Below are 21,741 nucleotides of genomic sequence, written 5' to 3' on the forward strand. Positions count from 1 at the left end.
TCCTAAAAAAGTGTGGGTAGAAAAGTGGACCTAAGACTAATTTCATAGATATATTTTATTTAAGCAAATGCTTCTAGTCTGAATGTTTTAAATCGAATTAACATGATAAAACACTATTTTGTACACAGAGAAATCCAAGCTTCTCCCAGACCCAGACCCTGATGTTGAAACTTACAGTGGTAGAGTACTAGAAATCAAATCTGTTTCTGATATTTCACTTCTCATTCAATTTTTAGTTTTTAAATATATTATTACATATGCTCATTGTACAGTGCTGAGTTGCTGAACTATATCACTTGAGAAATTTTAAGATAAATTTTATAATTATTTTGAAGACTATAATTTGAACTGGGACAAAGAATTTAAACAAAAATGGATGAAAAATGTGGGCCCAACTCATAAATCTCTTTGGACTTTGGTCACACATTGCTTGCATGCTGTTGGCGGGAAAATGTACTTTTTCTGCTCATGTTTTACTTCCCTAAGATCAAACACCTTTAAAACCTCCACAAAGAGATGAGAGAGTGATTGGGGAGACATTGTTACTTTCTACAATAAAGTTAGCAATTTTTTTTTAAAGTAGAACTAGACATAATTTGAAACCCACATTTAAACCTGAAAAAATTTCACAAGCATATTTTTATTTTCAGCAGTTCAAACTTCATTATTTGTATGAGGGAAGGGATGTAAGCTTATACACCAATGTCATATTCTATATACCATAATCTTTGCATTACACAAAAATTACTTCTATTATTTGTTACTTAAATTCATATTGGTGTATACTTCATGTTTAATATCAATTGTTTTAATGTATCAGGAGAAATCATTATTAATTCTTGCATTTTTAATATTAAAAAACAATTTACATCATTTGGTTCTATTATTTTTCAATTTACATAATTTGGTTCTGTTCTTTTTCAATCACCAATAAGTTGTCACACAGTTATTTCATTTTCTGCAGTACTTATAGAGCCTTATGAATGTCAATGAATTTGGGGTATTAACCCCCCTGCAACCATTTAGCAGGTTGTGGTGATAGGGATTTCTTTACACTTCGTGGTATCTCTTCCTGATGGAAATGTCTGAGGACAGCACATCTGAAATCCATTTTCTTGACTTCAGTAATTCATAAGGGGGCAAGAGCCTCCGACTTAGTTCCAGTTCTCCTGTACTTCAGGCTGTCCTCAGCAGCATGGCTGTATAATGCTTTATGTGCTGCATGGCAGAATATATACTTCTTTCTCTGAGGCTGCTTTTCTTATGGATGTGCTGCAGATTTTCATAACACAATATTAATTATTAATTTTTCATATTCTTTTCCTATAAGAAAAAGAAACACATAAGCATAGAATCATTAAGGTTGGAAAAGACCTATGCATCATCTAGGAATTTTGTGCTTTCTTTTGTAAGCGTGCATTCCAGGCTTGGTGCCAGCTCCATCCCTCCTTCATATCTCTTCATTTTGCTTTTTGTGTATCACATAAACCTTGAATGAAATTCGGGAAAAAAATCTGCAGAAAAAGTGCAATCTGATTATATACTTAAATGTTAATGAATTGGGCCCTTGTTTTGTAATACAGTTGGTTTGAGCTCGTATACAGTCACTGGCTTTTACATTTTACTTTACCCATCACTATACAAAGAGCATTAATTTTATGTTTTTATTAATCAATATTTTTTATTTAACACAAATTTTGTAGCTTTCTTTTAAAGATGTAGTAAATAAACCTTTTGTGAGGTACCTGGGGATGGATAATAAATAGCTGTGTATTTTTGTGATGTTACTGAAATAATGCTGTTTTTTCTTATTAAAGATGCCATAATAATTCTTTTTTAATAATTAAACTAATTTAGTAAGTGCAAGATGGAGGCGCTTTCCTACAGATTATGCTTCCACCTCAGAAGATGAATTCGGATCAAACCGTAATTCCCCTAAACATACCCGTCTGCGTACCTCTCCAGCCCTGAAAACCGCGCGACTGCAGAGCGCTGGGACAGCAGCTCAAAGCAGCAACACATTCAAGCACAGGATAAAGGAGCAGGAAGACTACATTCGTGACTGGACTGCCCACCGGGAAGAGATAGCAAGGTGGGTTTGAAAGGAGTGCTCCTAAAATAACAGACTTGGTACCCAATCACTTGTACAAGTGCACATAGAGGACAAAGAGAGCTGATGGATTTTCTGTATCACTGCTTACTGCTTTCCTTCACTAACTGAATGGGTTACTTAAAATTCTTATGAGAGACTGGCAGACAGAACACTCACATCATCAGCACATCTCTTTTTAGTGGAAAATGATAGTATCTTCTGATTTATGATAGCCAAAACCCAGAAGATGAACTTTCAGTTGCATTACTGGGACTTGCAGAGGTACTTTGTGTATTTCCTGAGGATGAAGTGTATGTGACTTTGTACTACGTTTACATATTGAGATAAAATTTCAGATCAATCACAGGTGACAGAGAGAGAAAAAAGTAAGCTTTGGAATGTGAGAGACCCTGTTCTCATTTTAATTTTTGATTTATCAAGACATTATTTCATGTTAGGTGTTTTCTGATTTAAGTCATGCATATTCATCAAAAAGTAATTTTTGTTGCAAGACCATGAGATTAATATATCAATACCTCTGCTATTGCTGGTACCACTGTGCTTCAAGTGAACTAAGGAAAAGTTAGTTGCATATTCTAGTAACCAGTTATTGCTATATCATGCAACACCCAGGCAGTGAAAACTTTGGAGAGCTTGGACAAGCATGTAAGTGTTATTTAATACTTAGATGTCACTGTTCAGGTTCCAAAGATTTTCACAGAACTTAATTGGGAAGCCTAAACAAGAAAAATATTTTCCTTTTAAGATTAATTTTAATAGTACGGGGTATTTTCTCTAATACTGTGGAAGTGTTTAGCTTAATGGGATTAATTATTTTTTGTTTCCTGATTATGATAATAGCTTTCAACATTGTTTTTTCTTTTGTGATCTGTGCAAAGGGAAGATGTAGAGACCTGAGAGGCACGCAGAAGATACTTAAGGGAGTCTTAGAGTATCTGGATAGATAAGGAAATAAACATTTTCAAAATAATCTTCCTAGAACACCTCTTTCTTTTCAGGAGTCTAAAGTTATAGATGGTTATAGGAATGACTGTGTGTATATGGGAAAAATAATTGACAGCCATAGCATATTAGTTCCTTCTGATAAATAGTACTGCTGAACCTCTACTTCAGTGAAACTTCTTGATACGTTTTGTTCATCTAAGAGAGATTGACCCTGGAAGTAATTGATGATTCAGTCAAAAACTCATTTGATGGTTAGGTTTGCAGGTTTCTCTCTTCCCTTGGGATTCTTACCCTTTCCTACACTGATGTATTGGCTTTAAATTTGTTTTAAAGGCTGTGTTCTTATCCTATCTCTTCAGCTTTACTTTCAGTGGAAGTGCTGAGAGACTCAAATCAGTACTGCCAAATTTTTAGGTTTATATAGAGATTTTACACAAACTGCATTAAATGAGCTTATTTGAAGTAAAGAAAAGTAGCATTTAGCATCTGAGAAATTCCAGGTTACTGTCATCTGTTTTTACTGCTTCTCTCACTTCTGAGAGAACTTGCTGTAGGTCACTAGTTCATCCTTTCTGTGTCTCCGTATCTTTGGAGTGATTCACATTTTTGCTCCCTTGGCTTTAATTTTAACTTCGTTCCTTTATAAAATACTTTTTGTGTCTGCTCCTGTTTCCTTGCTAACCATAGGCTGTGTGATTGCCTACCCTAGTTTTTTTTTCCATCCCAGCCAGCACTCCAGCCTCTATGTTCAGGGCTCCTTTAACTCTATTTAGAATTTTTAAAAAAATAATGGATGGTTATATGCTCTCATTAAAAATAGTTATTTATTTTTATTGGTGTTGAATAACTGATTAGATTGTAAGGAGAAGCCTTTCATAAAATCCATGTGTAGCAGAAAGTAGTGTAGAAACTGTATAGCAAACATTTCAGGGCATCCATGTTACCATCATACTGTTTTTTAATGACTCCATGACTTATCCATGTTGCACTTTTCACAGACTTCACGATTTACAGACGTTAATAAAATTGAAAATTTGAAAAAGGTTTTTAGCGAGACTTCCTGGAATAACTAAACTTGATGTAAAGCCACTTTGCCATGGAGGGAATCTACACTCTCTGAATAACGGGAGCTTCACAAGTATTTTATTTAAGAATGTTAAAGCATTGTTACAAAATCCACTGACTCAGTATAGGAAGTGTAACATAGTAGACTAAGAAAAGAAGGTTTCTAATCTTCTTTTTTACAGTGCTTCGCATTTAGTGCTCTGTATTTTTTCTATACAGGAATGTAATTGAGCACTGAACTATAGCTTACTGTCACCTAGAAAATTATTCCAGATTTTGTTTACATGACTGATATTTTACTGTGGTAATTATCTACCATGTTGCATGCCATCAATGTTAGAGGTGTTTGTTCTGATACTTCAAGGATTCATTTGAATTAATCATTATATAGAGATCTGACACTTTATGCAATTTTGATTTCTTGGTAAGAACTCGAAGTGGTTGTGTCATGTTGAAGCATTGCTGATTTCTGTGAAGAGTTAAGTCTTTGTTAATTGACGCTACTTTTGATTATGATGTTTTAATGACAGTTCTCTTCTGGAAAATTTGCTGATAATTGAAGCCTCCTGGTTTTATTTTCTTCACAACTATTCATTAACTACCAGAATTTGTCCCAGAAAATCAAATGTGAATAGTAGCAACTTCTCTGTTTAAGGAAAAAGTTAGATGATTGTATGACACAAAGGAAGTAATTGTTTTAGTGTCTCTACTACTAAGAATATTGGACTTTTAATGGCATGTGTAAATTGCTACATATTTGTTTACAGCCTTCTTCCAACTTGAATGTGTATCTAAGCTGCACAAAGTTGCATTTCATTGCGGATTGCTGATCATTCACCACAAAATCCAATGTTGGAATTTGGCTGGAAATTTCTCTAGTTATGTTTGCCTTTCTAGTTGAAATTCTATTCACTTAGTCTTAAGCTATCTCTAGGCCAGTGGTGTCCATTGTTTTTGACTTGAAGTGAAAGTGAAAATTAAGAGCAGAAGGAAGCTCACCTTGAACAATCAATCTCTGTGGAGCCCAGGGTGTGTCACTGTCACGTGGCTGTGCACCTTCTTTCATTTAAGTGGCGGGCACTGCGTGTCACCGAGTCCTCAGTGGCACAGTGGCTCAGTCCACAGTGCCTCAGTGGCACTGTCAGCTTCTGTGCCTTCCGTGCTGTCAGGCAGAAGTGTGAAAGGGGATCACTTGGCAGTCTGCTCTTCTCAAATCTGTGATCCAAGCTGGAGGTTCAGGGTGCCATAGGTAGTAAGGGCATGGTTAGTAAGGCTTTTGTTTTTTGTGGGGTTTTTGGCTCATTCCCTCCTTCTTTTGGAGTGTCCTGGGGAGGAGTAGCACCAGCAGAACAAGCCAGAGCAAAGCTATTTTTTGATGTGCTGAATCAGAAGTAAAGTAAAGGACTCTTTGGCTGGGAATTCAGCTGTATTTTTATAATGCTATCATATCCAGGTTTTTAAAGGTATGTTGTATTTTTGCCACTGAAAAAATTGTCTTGATTACATCTGGGGATTTGGGGTTTTGGTCTGGAATTTCATACCCATAAGCAGCTTGATCTGAGCAAGGTGCGCACCTGCTAGAAAATCAGAAGTCCTGAAAACATTTTTTTCAAGTAGGCAAACTAAGGTACAAATTAAATGATTTTGAACATTTCAGATTTACTGTCATGTTACACAGCTCATCTGTGCAGTATTTTCAGCATATTTCCTATGCATCCTCTGTGTTGGATATGCTGCACATTGCACACATCTGTCTGAATCCTAGGAAGAAATAAGGGTACTCTGTCTTTTGAGATCACATTTCACCTTCTTCCTCTAGAAAAGCATGCTATTAAAAGCTTCAGTCAGAATTTGCTTTTATGGTTCTATAAATAATCTTTCTGTTTAAAAAGGAATGCGGGTTTTAATAGCAGTTATTAGGCACTAGAACTTACAACCTCAAAGGCTGCAGATTGGGCTCTACTGGCCCAGAAGTATTTCTAGGGGAGAATGTAACACTCTCTTTATTACTAGGATCAGTCAAGATCTGGCTCTCATCGCACGGGAAATCAACGATGTAGCAGGAGAGATAGATTCAGTGACTTCATCAGGCACTGCCCCCAGTACCACAGTAAGCACTGCTGCCACCACCCCTGGCTCTGCCATAGACACTAGAGAAGAGGTAGGAGATCTTCATGGAGAAATGCATAAGGTTCTTCCTTTTCTTTATTTCTTTTGCTTTTAGCATTTTGCATAGCCTTTTTAGTTCCTTCCACTCAACCCGTGTGCATGATCTTAACATTGTTTTTTTTTTTATTTGAAGTTCCTTTACATTTCAACAAACAACCCAGAAGTTATTTTGTGAACATAGCTTGTCAAAAGGATACATACTATCTGTCTGTCTCTTTTTTTCCACAAACATAGGATAAGATAGTTATTTGGTTTTTGCTTGTCTGTAGCCTTAGATACTGTTGGATGGTATCTAAGTGCATAGATACTAGTGTGTATGCACAGCTGTATATAAATGTATACATTTAATTCTTTGCTTAGCTATTAAAACCCAAAAAGTCCCTCTTTTCACAGGTGACATAAAACTTTCATCTTCTGAACACTGAAATATTAGGTACCATCAGTTAACTTTAGATTTTCTTTCTTAATAACATTGTCAAAAACTGACTTGAAATAAGTTTGCTTTATGCTTTTAATAATTCTTATTTTCTTTGCCTACTTCTGGTGTGCTGTTCTATGAATATATTGACTAACGTGTTCTAGTAATCATCACAGGTCTAATGCTGGTAAACATGTTAATCTGAATTTAAATCATCACTTTCTACCATGTTACAATTCACCATAATAATGTGTTGTAAATGTTTAATGCATTTTTTTCTTCATAGTATTCCTTTCAAAATGTGTTTTATTCATTTTAGTGTACATAAATTTTGGTTAATGCACTAGTTTACTGTGGTTAGTTTAATACTGTCTTTTTCTGTGGAAAAAAAGATATAAACAGCAATAAGAAATCTGTGAGCTGGGTACTCAGAAAAATTATAAATGCACTCACATAGATTTTGGGTTTAATTCTTATAGACTGTGGCTAAACTTCAAAGAAGTAAAATCTCTTTTTCTCAGATACAATTCGATCACTCCAAATTTTTTTTATCATTAAATAATTATTTTCTTCTTCAAAAAATACGATGCATTGTGTACATTCTGCAGGTGGCAGTATCTCCTTTGGGTAGTGTAGGTCTTTCTTTAACACTGACTTGTTTGGAAAAAAAACCCAAATCTTGGAGTACTCTTCTCAATTCGACAGATATGTTACATTAATCAAATAAATTATTTATTCAGTACCACTTTATAGGTAGCTATAATGTTACCTGCCCATAAGCAAAATTTCAGTGGGGTAGTCTAAATTTGCCAAGGATGTCTAGTATTTAAAAAAAACCCAAATCTTATTCATTTGTACAAGATATTTTTGCATAAGAGATGCATCATTTTATACTATAGAAGACAACAGAATGATTATTATTTGATAGGCATCTTAGAAACTGTTTCAGGAGAAAAAACCCCAGTAATCTGATTATTGGATGTATCCAGTAGATTTCATGAACTTCATTTTTCTTTTATCCCGCAGTTGGTGGACCGAGTATTTGATGAAAGTCTCAATTTTAGAAAAATCCCTCCAATAGTGCATGCGAAACCCCCGGAAGGGAATGGTCGGCCTAGTGATGCCAGACCTCAGCTGACAGAGGCCCTCGATCCCCCAACAATTACCCGCAGAAGGACTTGGAGCAGAGATGAAGTGAGCACATAACAGGATTCTCTCTAAGAATGTGTCAATTTTAAGCTTTTACAATTATCTCCCCACTTAAATTTCTAGACATTATCCTGTCTCTCCTACCTCTCGCAGGTGGCATTAATATTTTAAAAAATTATGTATTATTTGATTGGCAAAATGTTCAAATATCATTTTATATGATACTATCTAAAACATAAGTAAGATTTTTTTATAGTTAAAGATACCAAAATGTATGGGTTAGTACTATTAAACTAATAATATCCTTTTTTATTAAAAACTTATTACAGGTTATGGGGGACAGTTTGCTGTTGTCCTCAGTCTTCCAGTTTTCTCGCAAGATAAGACAATCCATAGACAAAACAGCTGGCAAAATCAGGTGGGTTGTTAAAAATGGCTGTTATTGCTGAAAAAGTCTGCTCCCATCAACATTCGCAGCAGTAAAAAAAGATATATAATAGTCACAGAGGAAATGTACAAAGTAGAAACTTGTCTTTTTAAAAAGCACTGTTACCTATGGCATTTTTAACATTCAGAAGGATTTGGAAAGAATACTTTTTCCATTATTCCTTCTGTTTATTTCACTTTATGTGAAGAGAAATATCAGGAAAGTTTACATGGACGGAACAACATCCAGCAGAGGAACTCTTCCAACATATGCAATACTGTGCAAAATCTACACAACCTCTGTGCAAGTCTTTTAAAACTCCCTTCCTTAAAAAATAAGATTAAAATGTTGCTGAAATCTAAAATTGGTCCCTGTAGGTTTGCCAAGTTGTTGTAGGGATTTTGCATTTTAGGAAGAAAAAACAAATTGGACAGAGGAGAACTGCTTCAGTAAATCCTTCCGAAAAACAGCTTGCTCTGGAGACAGTGTGATCCCTATTGACTTGTAAAACAACAGATGTAGCCACCTCTCATTTTTAATTGAAAATTCCTGCTTAAATAGTTAGATTCCTTCATGACATGTCATAGTAGCTAAGAGGAAGTGTAGACATGTCAAAAATGGTAACGTTGCACTACTGACAGTTCCATTTATCTTGAATATGTGAGTGTACAGCCAGTTGATGACCACTTTGGTTGCCAAGAATAATAGAAAATTCTTAATACACAGTTCAGGATTGTATATTTACTATGTTCTTCTTCATATCTTCATGCAGTTAATAACTTAAAAATAAAGAACATTACAAATAAGAGAGTCTTTTGGCTGAACTTAAGGCATAATTTTCTGTATGGGAGAAAATATTAGGTCTGTAATTGACTGGTTTGTTTAGGAAGTGTCAGATATTGGAAAATTAATGAGTGACAGATTAAACAACAAAAATTTTTGTCAGTATAGGGTGATGTAACCAGTAAAAGCAGCAAAATACTAACATGTCTGAAGATTGTATTCTTATGGGAATACCAAAAAAGATTTGACCATAGAAATTAATAATAATAATAATAATAATAATAATAATAATAATAATCCATATAAATTGCTTAAAACTGTAGGTTAACTGCCATTTCTGGTCGTACAATTTCTAATAGGAAGAGTTTCACGGAAGAATCAATTCTTTAAAAGCCTGTAACTCATTTTAATTATCCTATTCTGAGGAATTTTGTGTGTTGTTTTTACTAGTGATTAACAGATAACATTAAATTCAGGTCTTGCACATTTCCAAATAATTTGCTGATCTTAAAAGGCAAGTCAGCTACTAATGAATGTAACGTAATGTGATGATAATAATGTGATCATGTATGATATGAATACGAGCATACCTACAAATATTTTATACATACTTAAAGAAAGGGGAATTGCTTTTTTCTATAATAATGCAGTAAATTTCCATTAATAAGGAATTATTTAGCCTTTTCCCCAGGCTGTGTTCAAAACTTTCTTTTTCTCAGAATGGATTAGAATAATACCATGTTATTCATAATTTCATTATTATTTTGAATCAGAAAAACAGCACTACTTTTAATATTGTTTTTAGGGAGTACCTATTACAGGTTCTTACCTTAGCTTTGTTTTGAAATACATGAGTTCAGCCAACTGGTGTGCTGCTATTCCTCTTCCTGGAATGAAGCCAGTAAAAATTTCTGCCCAGAATAGTTACAATGTCTTCATAAGAGAGGTGCTCCAGCCCTCTGATCATCTCTGTGGCCCTTCTCTGGACTCACGCCAACAGGTCCTTATCCTTCTTATGTTGTGAACTCCAGAGCTGGATGCAGGGTTCCAAGTGGGGTGTCAGCAGAGCCGAGGGGCAGAATCCCCTCCCTCACCCTGCTGGCCACTCTGTTTGATGCAGCTCAGGATAGAATTGGGTTTCTGGGCTGTGAGTGCACACTGCTGTGTCATGTCCAGCTTCATCCACCAGCATCCCCAAGTCCTTCTCCCCAGGGCTGCTCTCCATCCATTCTCTACCTAAGAGAAGCCTGTGCTTGTGCATTTGTATGTTACAATGAGTTTGCAGGAATTTTCAGAGATTGTGAAGTGAAGAGCTAAGTAGGTTTTGTGGTGAGATCTGCAGTTTCATCAGTGCTCTGCAATGTGAATGCAGTGTCATTGGCTTGTCTTGTAGCAGACAAGTGCCTCTTCAGCCAGGCAAAATCTCAGCATAGCAGTCACAGCAGGGGAGGTACTGCCTGTTGGCCTCTGCTGGGCATCCTGTAAAGTGCACCAAAAGGAAAATGGGAATTGAGCACAATCAAGTAAGGTTTGCCTCAGAAAGCAGGGGAAAGCAAGAGAAGAAGACAACAGGCATTTATAAATATATTCTTTTAACTTGGAAAATATCAATAGAAAGAGGAAGAGCTAAGAAGCCAGAGATGATGACCCCCCAGGAAGTTAAAAATAGCTAAATGAAATGTTCAAAAAGATGAAGTAAAAAAGGAAATAGGCTTCCTAAGTTTATAGTAAAAACAAATTTGCTGTCTACTTTATAGTTTTAATAATAACAATTTCAAAATTTCTAATTAATGCTTTCATTTTGGTCCATTCTTTTTTCAATAAAGTGACCAATGAAATGAGAACCTTTCAAATTTTTGAAGAGAAGAACATTAGCTCTAAAAACACCACATAGAGAACCAAAGGCACTACTCACATACATCACTATAGAATTATTTTAACAGAACATGTCAAGAAAGTAAATGAAAAATCACACAATATCACAATAGTTTTTTTTTTTTTTGCTAGTGCTATTTACTGCTAAATAAAGCCTTATTTTCTATGTTCCTCCTGATTTCCAGGTTCCTCCTCTATGTTCCTCCTGATTTATCCAGGTTAATATAAATGCTATTATGTTAGAGAAAGTACAGCTGCATAAGACTGTCTGTATACTGAATCAAATATTTCCAGAAGTTGCTTTTTTTAAAATTATGATCCTGTAAAGGACTTCACTGTCTCTGCTTTATTTTCTTCTTTTTTTTTTTAATGTGTATTTGAACTCCTTAATGACAAGCAAGTACTAAATTTTCCATTGTATTTGAAATTTCTGGTATCCAAGCTGTATGGCTTTGCCAGCTTTTTCACTCCTTGCCAAAACGTATGAAAAATTTGACAGACCTCTGATGATTAACTTTTTTAAAAGAAGATGACCCTAGTTAACTCCTTAACGTGTTTCATGCTTTCTTCACTGCAGTTCTGATTACTTTTAATTTATTCATTTATTCCTTCCCCAAGAAAAAGTGTGTATTAATGTTTACTCCTTGTGTGCTTTGTTTGTGAATACACTCAAGTCTGGCAGAAGTGGTCACTTGCCTCCGTCCCATGACATTTTGTCATCAAAGTAGCACTTCCTCGCAGTGATACCTCTGACATAAATACGTTCCAAAGCAGCAGTGAGTGAAAACCTCAGAATCAGAAGAGTTAAAACAGCTTCTGGATGAGTCTTCTACAGACATCTGTGTGATAAAATAAGGCAGGGTACATATTTTGCAAAATTAGATATTCCTGACAGGATAATAACAGAGAATGAAATTCCCCATAGGGTATACAGAACTGAAGAAAGGTGAACAGAAATGCAGTACTAAGGCTCACAGCTTTCTTTCAAATTCTTAGTCTTTGTGACATTCACTGTACCATGAACTTCCAACTTAAAAATTATTTCCTTGGAGACCTAAGTACAGTGATATCTTCTTTTAAATATACTGCTCTTTGACCATGATTTGAAACACTGTGGTTTGTTTCCTTAGCAGTTTTACTGCTGCTATTTTTGAACTTTTAACTTTTAAATACCAATTAGAGAAGAAGTGGATTCCGTGTCATCATGGTATCATTCACAGACCTTAAATATCTGCACATTTCTTTTTTTTTTCCCTTTTCTTTTCCAATTGCTCCAATGGAGAAAGTTTAAATTCTGATTATTATATGACAATGAAAACAAAAATTATATCAAGCAGGGAAACAAAACATAAAAAATGGGAATCTCCCAGTATGCTACAGGGTTTTAAAATTAGAAGTGACTTCTTTAAACATGTAATATTAGTAATACTCATACTACTAGAACACATATATATATATAAAATATGTACATACTGCGACTTTTCAATTAAAACTTTTTCTAGAAAACACATTTTTTAAATTTCCTAAAGTGTTTATTTTTATTAATATAAAATACAAATGTAAAAGTTGAATTCCTTTACCTTATATTTTGCTGTTATTGTAAAATGCAGTGTTAATGGGGAATTTTCTCACTGCAGTAAAATAGTTGGCTTTTAAAAAATGTGCCAGTGCTGGAGGAAAGAACCAGCTGTGTCTGTATATATACCATAAGCAAGTATTTAGGTACAGAATTGCCATTTTAATGTCAATTATAATGATTTTGCTGAAAATCATGAAACCTGTATGCTTCCCTGAAAATTTAAACTGTATGGTTAGATTCTGTCAGGTTTCAGTTTTTTATATTTTATTTTAATTTGGTACTCCTTATGCTGTTTTCTCCTATCATGTTATTTAATCTTTCAAATTATTTTGGTTTTTTTTTTTTTTTCTATTTTAAACATACTGTTGGATTTCTTTCTTCTAGAATATTATTTAAGGACAAGGACAGAAATTGGGAAGAAATTGAAAACAAGTTACGAGCTGAAAGTGAAGTTCCTATTGTGAAAACATCAAGCATGGTATGAATAGTTACCTTTTCTGGGACTGATTATGCTGCTCATCTCATGGCTAAGTAATCAGTAGAGGAATGTGGCATTTTCAGTGACACAAGAGCAAAAATCTTTAAAAACCCTTATTTAGACACTAAGTATGTTTCAAGAATAAACCTAATCTTCAATAATTACTAAGACTTACTGTCTTAGTAAGTAATTACTTTCTTACTGTCTCATTAAGAAACAAGTAATTGTTCAGGGGAAATTTTCAAATAAAGAGTGCAGTAAAAGGGATTCAAACTATGCATAGATCATCAGTATGTTTGTTAAATAAAAGGTGGCAACCATTAGTTTGAATGTTAGATTGCTTTTGAATGAACTTGGTTTACAGTCTAAAAACTACTTTACCTGCTAATCATTAATGCTTAATCTATAATACTTAACAGTATTAATACTGATTATTAATATTTAAATAAATTGTTGTGTTTTAATGCATGTGATGAAAATAATCCATAGACACATTGCAATAAAAGGACTTTTCAGTGAAAAATAATTCTGTTGGTTTTGTCTGGAAGTGGTAACCATAGGTTGCACACTAGAACTCCAGCTGTTTTATGTAATAGCCTAATTACATAAATCAGTTATGGTTTATGGCATAGTTCAAGGCCATTTCAAGGCCAGACTGTGTGACAGTGTGAGGGGACAGACCACAGGTAGTGTCTCAGTACACGTCTCCTCTGCTTCTAAACACAGATCATAGGGTTTGAAAAACATCCTTACATGAGACAGCAGGCAGAGCCCAGCTACATTATCCATATACAGAGTCTGCTCTTAAAAATATCTGTCTACAGAGGCAGGGTTTTCTGTGGGAGAGAAAACTGCTCAAATGTGAGTACATTTCCTCTGGCATTGAACAGGCTAGAACTTCTCTGTTAGCTCATCATCAGTTAGTAAACTCCTCCAGACTAATTTTTTCTGGAAGTATAAAAGACTTGGCCTGTAGTTTTGGCAGAATGGTGTATTTATGAAGAACATTCATTAGTAACTCGGTGCTATAATTTAATAGATTTGTTGATAGTTTTTGTTAGGTTTTTCAAAAAATTAATTAAGCAAGTTCCTAATGGAAGTTTCTAATTTTAGAAATATTATAATATAAGGAGTTTTTCTTATCCCTCTCCAGAATAAGATCCAAATGTAGTGCTTTATATTCTAAATGCCCTAAATATGGGGGGTTAAGGTACTCTTTAAAAAAGAAAAAGATTAGTTATATATTTATCCTAAGTTCACCATTTTACTGAATTTTTTCAGTCTATTAAAGCATCTCACACTGCTTGAAAGTTTATGGGTTGTTTGGGGTTTTTTTGTATATGCGCTGGTTTTCAAGATTCTGCTTAGTTTTCAGAGCAATATGTTGTTCAAATGCAGTGCCTTTTTTTTACCACAGAACACTAAAAGTTAAGAATGTACAGTTGTAAATGATGTTTGTTTTGTCCTTGGAACATTTATGTCCAGTTCAGATGTGAAATCTGCTTAAAGATAATGACTTCGTAAAGATAATCAATCTTTTTGCCACCCATGAAAATCACACTACTTAGTACAGAACAGCTTTCTGAAATGGATTAATGGTTTTCTAAAATAAGTGCCTTTGAAAATTCTCAGCTTTAGAATACTACTGACAGCTGTTCTCAGCAGCTTGGTTAACTCCAGTCTTCCATGTAGGATCCTTCAATTGTAGGATTTACATATTTATGCTAATATAAATATGCTAATTTTATAACGAGGGAAATTACTCAGGAAGTGGTCATAACACCAAGCCTGGCAGAGTTCAAGAACCCTTTGTAAAATGCCCTCAGGCACTTGGTGTGATTCTTGGGGTGTCCTGTGCAGGGCCAGGAGCTGGACTCAATGATCCTTGTGGGTCCCTTCCAGCTCAGGTTATTCTGTGATCCTACAGCTTAAGATGTGGTCCATTTAATGATTGCTGTGCATTGCTGTGGCTGTGTCTATGTTAGCGAGTAGTGCAGCATAGTGGAGAAAAATCTGTAAGGCAGAGTGCTGAGGCCCCAGCACTGGGATGCTGTGCAGGGTCTCGTGGGCACAAGGGCCAATGGGTGCAGACAGGAGCTTGAGGCAGTCATCTCACTGTCTGACTCACATCTCTACACCTTATAAATGACTGTTCCATTTAATACTGAGTTTATCCTGTACCTTCCCTTTCAAGGTCTGCTGTTACTTCGCCTGATCTCTACTGAGCTGTGGTAGAGCAAAGCCTGTGCTTGAGCAGAGGTGGCACAGGCAGATGAGCAAGGGTCAGAATGAGGCCATGGGAATGGTAGCAGGCAGTCAGTGCAGAGGGCTCTCGGTTTGAATGGGACATGGCTCTCCAGCCTCCAGCACTGCCACTCATGGCTGGGCCACCACCAGCACAGATGTTCTTGATGCCAGGAGGGACTACCCAAATAGGATAATGCAATTGGACAGTTTTGGGAGGGGCATTGTTCACTCCTGAGAGGTAGTTTAAATCTCCTTTTCCATACTGGAAATTTCCTTTATTTTTCCATCATGACCTTAAGCTGAGATAGGGAAGATTCAGATTAGATAGTTTTCACTGTTAAAGTGGTCAGGTCAGGAACAGATTGCCCCGAGTGGAGTCACCATCCCTGGAGGTGTTTAGGATGCACTTGGATCTGGCACTGGGTGATGGTTTAGTGGTATAAGAGCTACAGTGGCATTTCTGGGTTAACAGCTAGACCTAAAAGCTTAAGGGTCTCTTCTGACCTCTTCCAATTTGTTGTTTCTTTTCTAGGAAATATCATCAATCTTACAGGAACTGAAACGAGTTGAGAAGCAGCTGCAAGGTACAAATCTTTTTTCACTTTCTCTTCTGTGGTTGCTTGCTTCAATTTTTTAAATAGATATCTATATATGTATATATATATATAGCATGAAACAAAGTGACTGTGATTTATTAAAATATATTCACAGTATCAGTTATGTACATTATTAACAAATAACTGCTGATACATTTGATAAACAAACATGGCTGGTTTTTTAAAAGCATAAGAGTGATCATATCTTTTTATGTGGGATTAGTGGTCCATGCTTATCATCATTATGTTAGTTGTAAATTTGTTATATTTGTTATTTTTATATTCAGATTTAATCTGAAAGCAAATCATGTTTTTAAACATAATTTTTCAAGAGGAGTCATTAACCACCTTTAGAGACAAATCAGTAATAAATGTTCGTATATATTTGGAAATAAAAAAGAGAAGTTCTGTTAAATGTGACAGATATGTTAATAGTATAATAAAATGAAATGGTACTAGGTACTTCAGTTGGCCCTCACTGTATGGATAAATGACTGCTCTTTTATACAAATTTCATTCAATTATGGAATCAGCAACAATGCCTATTTTCTGGGGGTGGGGTGGACCAAAGCATAATATAATGGTAACATCAGGGGGAAAAGCCACTTAAATTAAAACCATCCTTCTGTCCCTGTACCCAATCATAGATGGCTTATCATCTCTGTTTCCTGTCCATACATCAATTCATGTTTAGTTCGTGCAGTTTCATTTCATCTAAAGTTTTAATATATGTAACTGCTTTTGAATACATGTATCAGTTTACATCTACATTGGATACACCATTTCTTTGACATGGGCAACACACATAAAAACTCACATCTATCATCATAAAAATAAAAGTGTGAGATAAGGATTTCCATATTTTTATGAAATATAAGTAACAGAAAATTGTATTTTTTATGGTTTCTTCCCTATCCTTTTCATCTCTTCTTGATTGCTTAGCAATTAATGCCATGATTGACCCTGATGGTACCCTGGATGCTCTGAGCAACTTGGGATTCACCAGCCCCATCTTACCAGCTCAGCCGAAGCCGAAGTCCAGCCCTGTTTCCCAAGGCCCCCGCCCAGCAGGGCAGCCAAACTGCCAGCCCGAGGCCCGGGCTGCTCGTCCCGCCACCGGTCCTGTGGCAGCTGAATTGGAAAATGCTGAATCCGAGGCAGATTTCAGCATACATTTCAATAGGTTTAACCCAGATGGGGAAGAAGAAGATGCCACCCTGCGTGAGTGACATCTCAGTGTTTGATACAAAAATCTTTCATGTGGAATGTTTAGAAATCAAGGAAAACTTATAATGTTTGTTTTTATAATTAAAAAAAAGGCTTGGTCAAACAGCAGTTGTTTTATTAAACCAGTTTTTTTTTTAATTGTGATGCTTTGATTGTCACACAAATCCTTTTCAAATCATAAAGATATGCATAGATTCCAGTGTAGGAAAGCAGATTGTGGCAGGTTTGCCCTTTGTGGTTGTGTGCTTTGCAAAAGAATTATTATATCAGCAGTTTTCCCTTAATAGATTTATTTCTTTTTAAAAGCCATGCAAGCAGTCTAACATTTAATGAAAACCCCAAATCTCTTTGCCAAGCTGCTCTGATGAACAGACTTCCTCCTCTAAAGCTTGTACAGAACTGTTGAACAGTTACATTTTGATTCTGAATTAGATGATTTTTATAGGAAACATTATCTTTGACTACAATGACACATTACTGCAAAAGTAAGACAGATTTCAGAAAGCATTCATTCTCATGTGCTGGAAAATCTCAAACAGTTCTGTGGTTTATGTAACCTTATTGCTGCGTAAATTGTCTTGGGGTTTACAAATAAGTTCACATATTATGTTTGCACTAAGATTTGCTGGGAGTGGTAGGTGAACATATCGATATGGTTGAACAGCAAGCAGTGTTTTGGTGTACATAGAAAACTAATAATACTGTCCTTGTATTATCATTGCAGTGTTTTAATCTACTTTCTGAAAAGACTATTTGGCACTTTTTGATCTTCTTCAAAATCTATTTGATGTTAATGAAAGTAGAAGTATTTCATATCTCATTTCTGTCCAAATCTTTGTTGAAACTGACTAGGAAACAAATTTGAACGTATAGCAATGCAGGACATATTAAAGCATATTGCGGCAAATGGGCTCTCACCAATCCAAATGCAACGTAAGCTTACAGAAGAAATTACTGTTTATTTGGAATGATCATGAGATGTAAAATTTTCTTTAGGGAACTTGGAAATAGAGTTGTCATTATTTGCTTGATTGATAGATGCACTCCCAAGCAAATGATTTTATTTGCTTCTGTATATTTTCCTGTAGTCTTGCTAGTAAAGCTGTCCCTGTCTTACATATTTAAAAGGATTCTGGACGACGACTGCTAACATGGACATTTTGCTTATACCACTGAAAAGCAAGTCTATTTAAAGTTTCCTATATAAGCCTATTTTCCTTATCAGTTGTCCCAGTAACTTAACATTTGGAAATAATGAAAAAAATTAAAGTAAATTACTTTGTATTTCCAGAACACTGTAATTTGGAGGAATGTTTTTTCTGTTAAATGTAACTAATAGACTGGAATTTTCTTATGTTTGCATCAGTCTCTATATATTAAGGTTAAAGATACAGTTTTGCAGCTTTTATGAAATGGTCTTTAATATTTCAGCAATAATCCTATATGAGATTTGTTTTTAAAAAACCTACTTTCTGTACGCTTTTAAATTGTACAGGCTTTCAGAAATCAGTAAAAGTTGGACCAGTAAATAAAGATGCAAAAACTTTTTTTGTAGAGATGTAAAAACAAAACCACTAATCTGTTGTATAATGGATTTCTTATTTTCTTTAAAAAAATTAAAAGCAAACAGTCTTCATGTATGACTCAATATGCTCTACTCCAGCTAACTGTGGGAGCCTGAATGATACTAGTTTACAGAGGCTACAGGAAAACTTTTTGAAGGTGCAGAAGGGCAAAAATAGATGGAAACTAGAGCTAAGTGTTGAAAACTGAGTGTACCAAACCATCACCATAATTCCTTCTTTTGTTTAATGCTTGGGAACATAATTTTTCTGCAGATTCAAGTGAAAAGTAGGAAATGGCTAGGAAGGATTAAAGGTGCAGGCTCTTCATACAAGATTCTGTTTGTGTATTTCAGGCGTTTTTACCTTTATGTTGTGTAATAAGCATTTTGCATTACTATGTTATTATTTTGTATGGACATGTTCTCCTTATTTATTTTTGTTACATTTATTATGTATGTTATTTTGTTATATGCATTTACAACTCCATTTTTAAATAAAGTGTTTCTGGAACTTTACAAATGTGTGAATATGTAATTGAGAGCTGGGAAGTTCACACAATCTTTCTGCAGCCTAACTTGCCTTTACTGAAATAGGAAATTATGTTTTTTCATAAATATCTTCTCTCCAGAAAATGTTCTGTTATTGCCACCACTGCATCATTTGTTCTGTGCTGACAGTCTTGGCTCACTTTCCCATACTCAGGTTCTTTTCCACACTTCAATTGATTTTGTGTGCAAAGCTAGAGGCAAAAATAATCCAGTATGCCAGTCACCAAACAGTGCCTCTGTTTCCCTTTTAATGCACCTGCCAGCTGCAACAGTAGATGGTTATCAGACTATTTTCCCTCTGCTTCGCATATTAGAAAACTTTACTGAATGTGCTGATTTGGCTCCACACTGCTGCCTGTATTTCTTCTGTCCCAGGTTTGACTCTATGCCTGCTTTTCCTGCAAGACACTAAATTGCCTTTTCTTAGCTGGCCTCATGCAGGAACAAAACCTTGCGTTTAGTAAAAGCTCCAAGAATTTCTTCTCAGGTTAAGCATTTCGGTATTGCTGAGCTTTGCTGTGACTCAGCATCAGCCGCTCTGATCCTGCTTCTGCTAGTGAGTAACACTCACTCTAGCACTCAGCTCTGCAGGGGCAGGAGATTTCTGCTGCTCTTCAGAGATGCCAGTTTGGTACATTCAAAATCGTGAGAAAGTTGCAAGGGCTTTCCACTTGCACAGGACTTCTTCATATCCCCCAGCTTCGTTATCTGCTATCATTTCTTCACTTGTTGCCAGCATCCCTCTGTCTTTGCAGAGGATAGAGGAATGCACTTCTGGGCTGTATTCTCATGTGCAGACTCCCTGATGTTTAAGCAGTAGTGTAACTCTTCCCATAGAGATTTTTATAGGACCACTCTACTTGGAGCCAAGGTTATGCAGGGGTGTTATTCAGAAGTATTTAGGAAATCCAGCCAGATGGCCTCAGTCATGTGCTCCCTTCAAACACCACCAAGTGTCAGGACATAGGGAAAGCAGAATTCAAGCCTTTTCTGATCAGCACTGGTGGTGCATCCTTGGCTACATGCACTGCTTGAATTCTACACCCAACAGCTTCTTGTAATGATGCTCACATCTAGCTGTAGCATACAGAAATAAACCTAAGGGCATAATTTGTGTGCCTAAACTGGTAACAGTGACTTGGTGTTTCACCACAACATATGCATTATACCAAAGCAACTGGTACTGCAATCTCAGAAGAGAACTGTGCCTCTTTAACAAAAAGTGACTTCCAGTCAATACCTGTTGGAAGGCCTTTGTAATTTGAACCGGGAAGATTTTAAGCATAGGAAAAATCTACAATTACTGCTTTGGCATGCAGCCATGAAAAAGCAAGGCTGTTCCTTCATGCAGGAATGCATGAAGCATTGATGACGTGGTAAAAGGAGGCCACTTGCTGCCTGCCAAGGAGATTTTATACCACCAAGTCTTTTGTATCTGAAGAGAATTACAAGGAAGAAACTTGGCCACTCACATACAAGCTTAGCTTCGTCTTGGTGAATAATCAGAGTTTTTCAAGTGTAAGAATGTCACCTCTGACTTCAAATAGAGCTAGATCTGTAGATGCTGACAGGGTTACAATCCTGGTAGTTCAGCCATGATTGCCAAATATTAAATACATCCGACAATGTCTGTCTTGGCAATATTGTCAAAGGACAGCTGCCTAATGCTGAAGAGCATTTCCAGCTGCACTGGCTCAGTAATCTTGTAAAAACAATTTTTGTTTTCAACTTGATAAGCGTTAGCCTTAGCCAGTCCTGTTCCTGCCAGTGACAGCCAACAGAGCACTGGTTGGAGAGCAAGGCTCTTCAGATTCTTTTCTCACTAGTCACATATTTGGGTAGAAAAAAATGCATTTAGGAAACAATTGGGATAATGCATCCCTAGAAATACTTCAAAGCAGGATAAGAGAACTGGAAGCCTGCTGTCAAAGATCTTTACCTTTTCCAATGAGACCACAGTTAACAGTGAAAACCAAACTCAGTGCTCGCCTTGTCTTACTGACAGCTTCACGAGCAGTTACTATTTTTTGAAACAGTTCTTACCTCGTGTCTGGGGAGAGCTCTTAAAATTAGAGGGTGTTAGAAAATGTACTCCCTGGGGAGTCTGTATTAAAACAGGTGTTTGTAGTTATTGAATGAATACCCTTATGGCAATATAGGGCAACATTTTCAAGTAATGCTTGCCAAAATCATTCAAACACTAAGGCCTTAGGGGGTGGAATGAGGGGATATAGAGATTTGTTCATTTCAAGAGTAGTCCCTACATTTCCACTTACCAATTAACATGTGCTTGCTAAGGTTGCTGCTCTTGTCAATCAATTCCTTAGCACTAGCATTTTTAGACCTATTTCAAAAGATTAATAGATGTGTTGATGAAACTTTCTGCTACTATGGAATAGCTAAAAGTATCAGAAATCTAAAGATTTATATATATTTTCATAAATATTTTTAAAATAAAAAATAACTGCTTAGAAGCAGAATTAATTATCTTTGAACCAAACTGTGATCTTAAGAGAGAATTTTATTATTAAAATTAATTAAATATTGTTTTAAACAA

At 35.7% G+C, this 21,741-nt stretch overlaps 1 protein-coding gene across 11 annotated transcripts in view; it reads left to right on the forward strand.

Annotated features, from left to right (window-relative positions):
- The window catches only part of CEP170 (centrosomal protein 170), a 94,836-nt gene extending 75,681 nt beyond the window's left edge, over positions 1-19,155 (forward strand). For 2 of the 11 annotated variants that reach the window (XM_068185393.1, XM_068185399.1), the window contains 8 exons: positions 129-179; positions 1,858-2,092; positions 6,137-6,314; positions 7,737-7,904; positions 8,189-8,277; positions 12,908-13,001; positions 15,781-15,832; positions 16,787-19,155. In XM_068185393.1, coding sequence (XP_068041494.1) covers positions 129-179; positions 1,858-2,092; positions 6,137-6,314; positions 7,737-7,904; positions 8,189-8,277; positions 12,908-13,001; positions 15,781-15,832; positions 16,787-17,073 — 1,154 coding nt within the window. In that variant the 3' untranslated portion in view covers positions 17,074-19,155. The remainder of the gene's footprint in view (positions 1-128; positions 180-1,857; positions 2,093-6,136; positions 6,315-7,736; positions 7,905-8,188; positions 8,278-12,907; positions 13,002-15,780; positions 15,833-16,786) is intronic. The other 9 variants (XM_068185394.1, XM_068185397.1, XM_068185398.1 and 6 more) reach the window with 9 other exon arrangements.
- Positions 19,156-21,741: the final 2,586 nt, after the last annotated feature.

This window comes from Anomalospiza imberbis, chromosome 3, assembly GCF_031753505.1.
Source record: "Anomalospiza imberbis isolate Cuckoo-Finch-1a 21T00152 chromosome 3, ASM3175350v1, whole genome shotgun sequence".
Lineage (NCBI taxonomy): Eukaryota > Metazoa > Chordata > Aves > Passeriformes > Viduidae > Anomalospiza > Anomalospiza imberbis.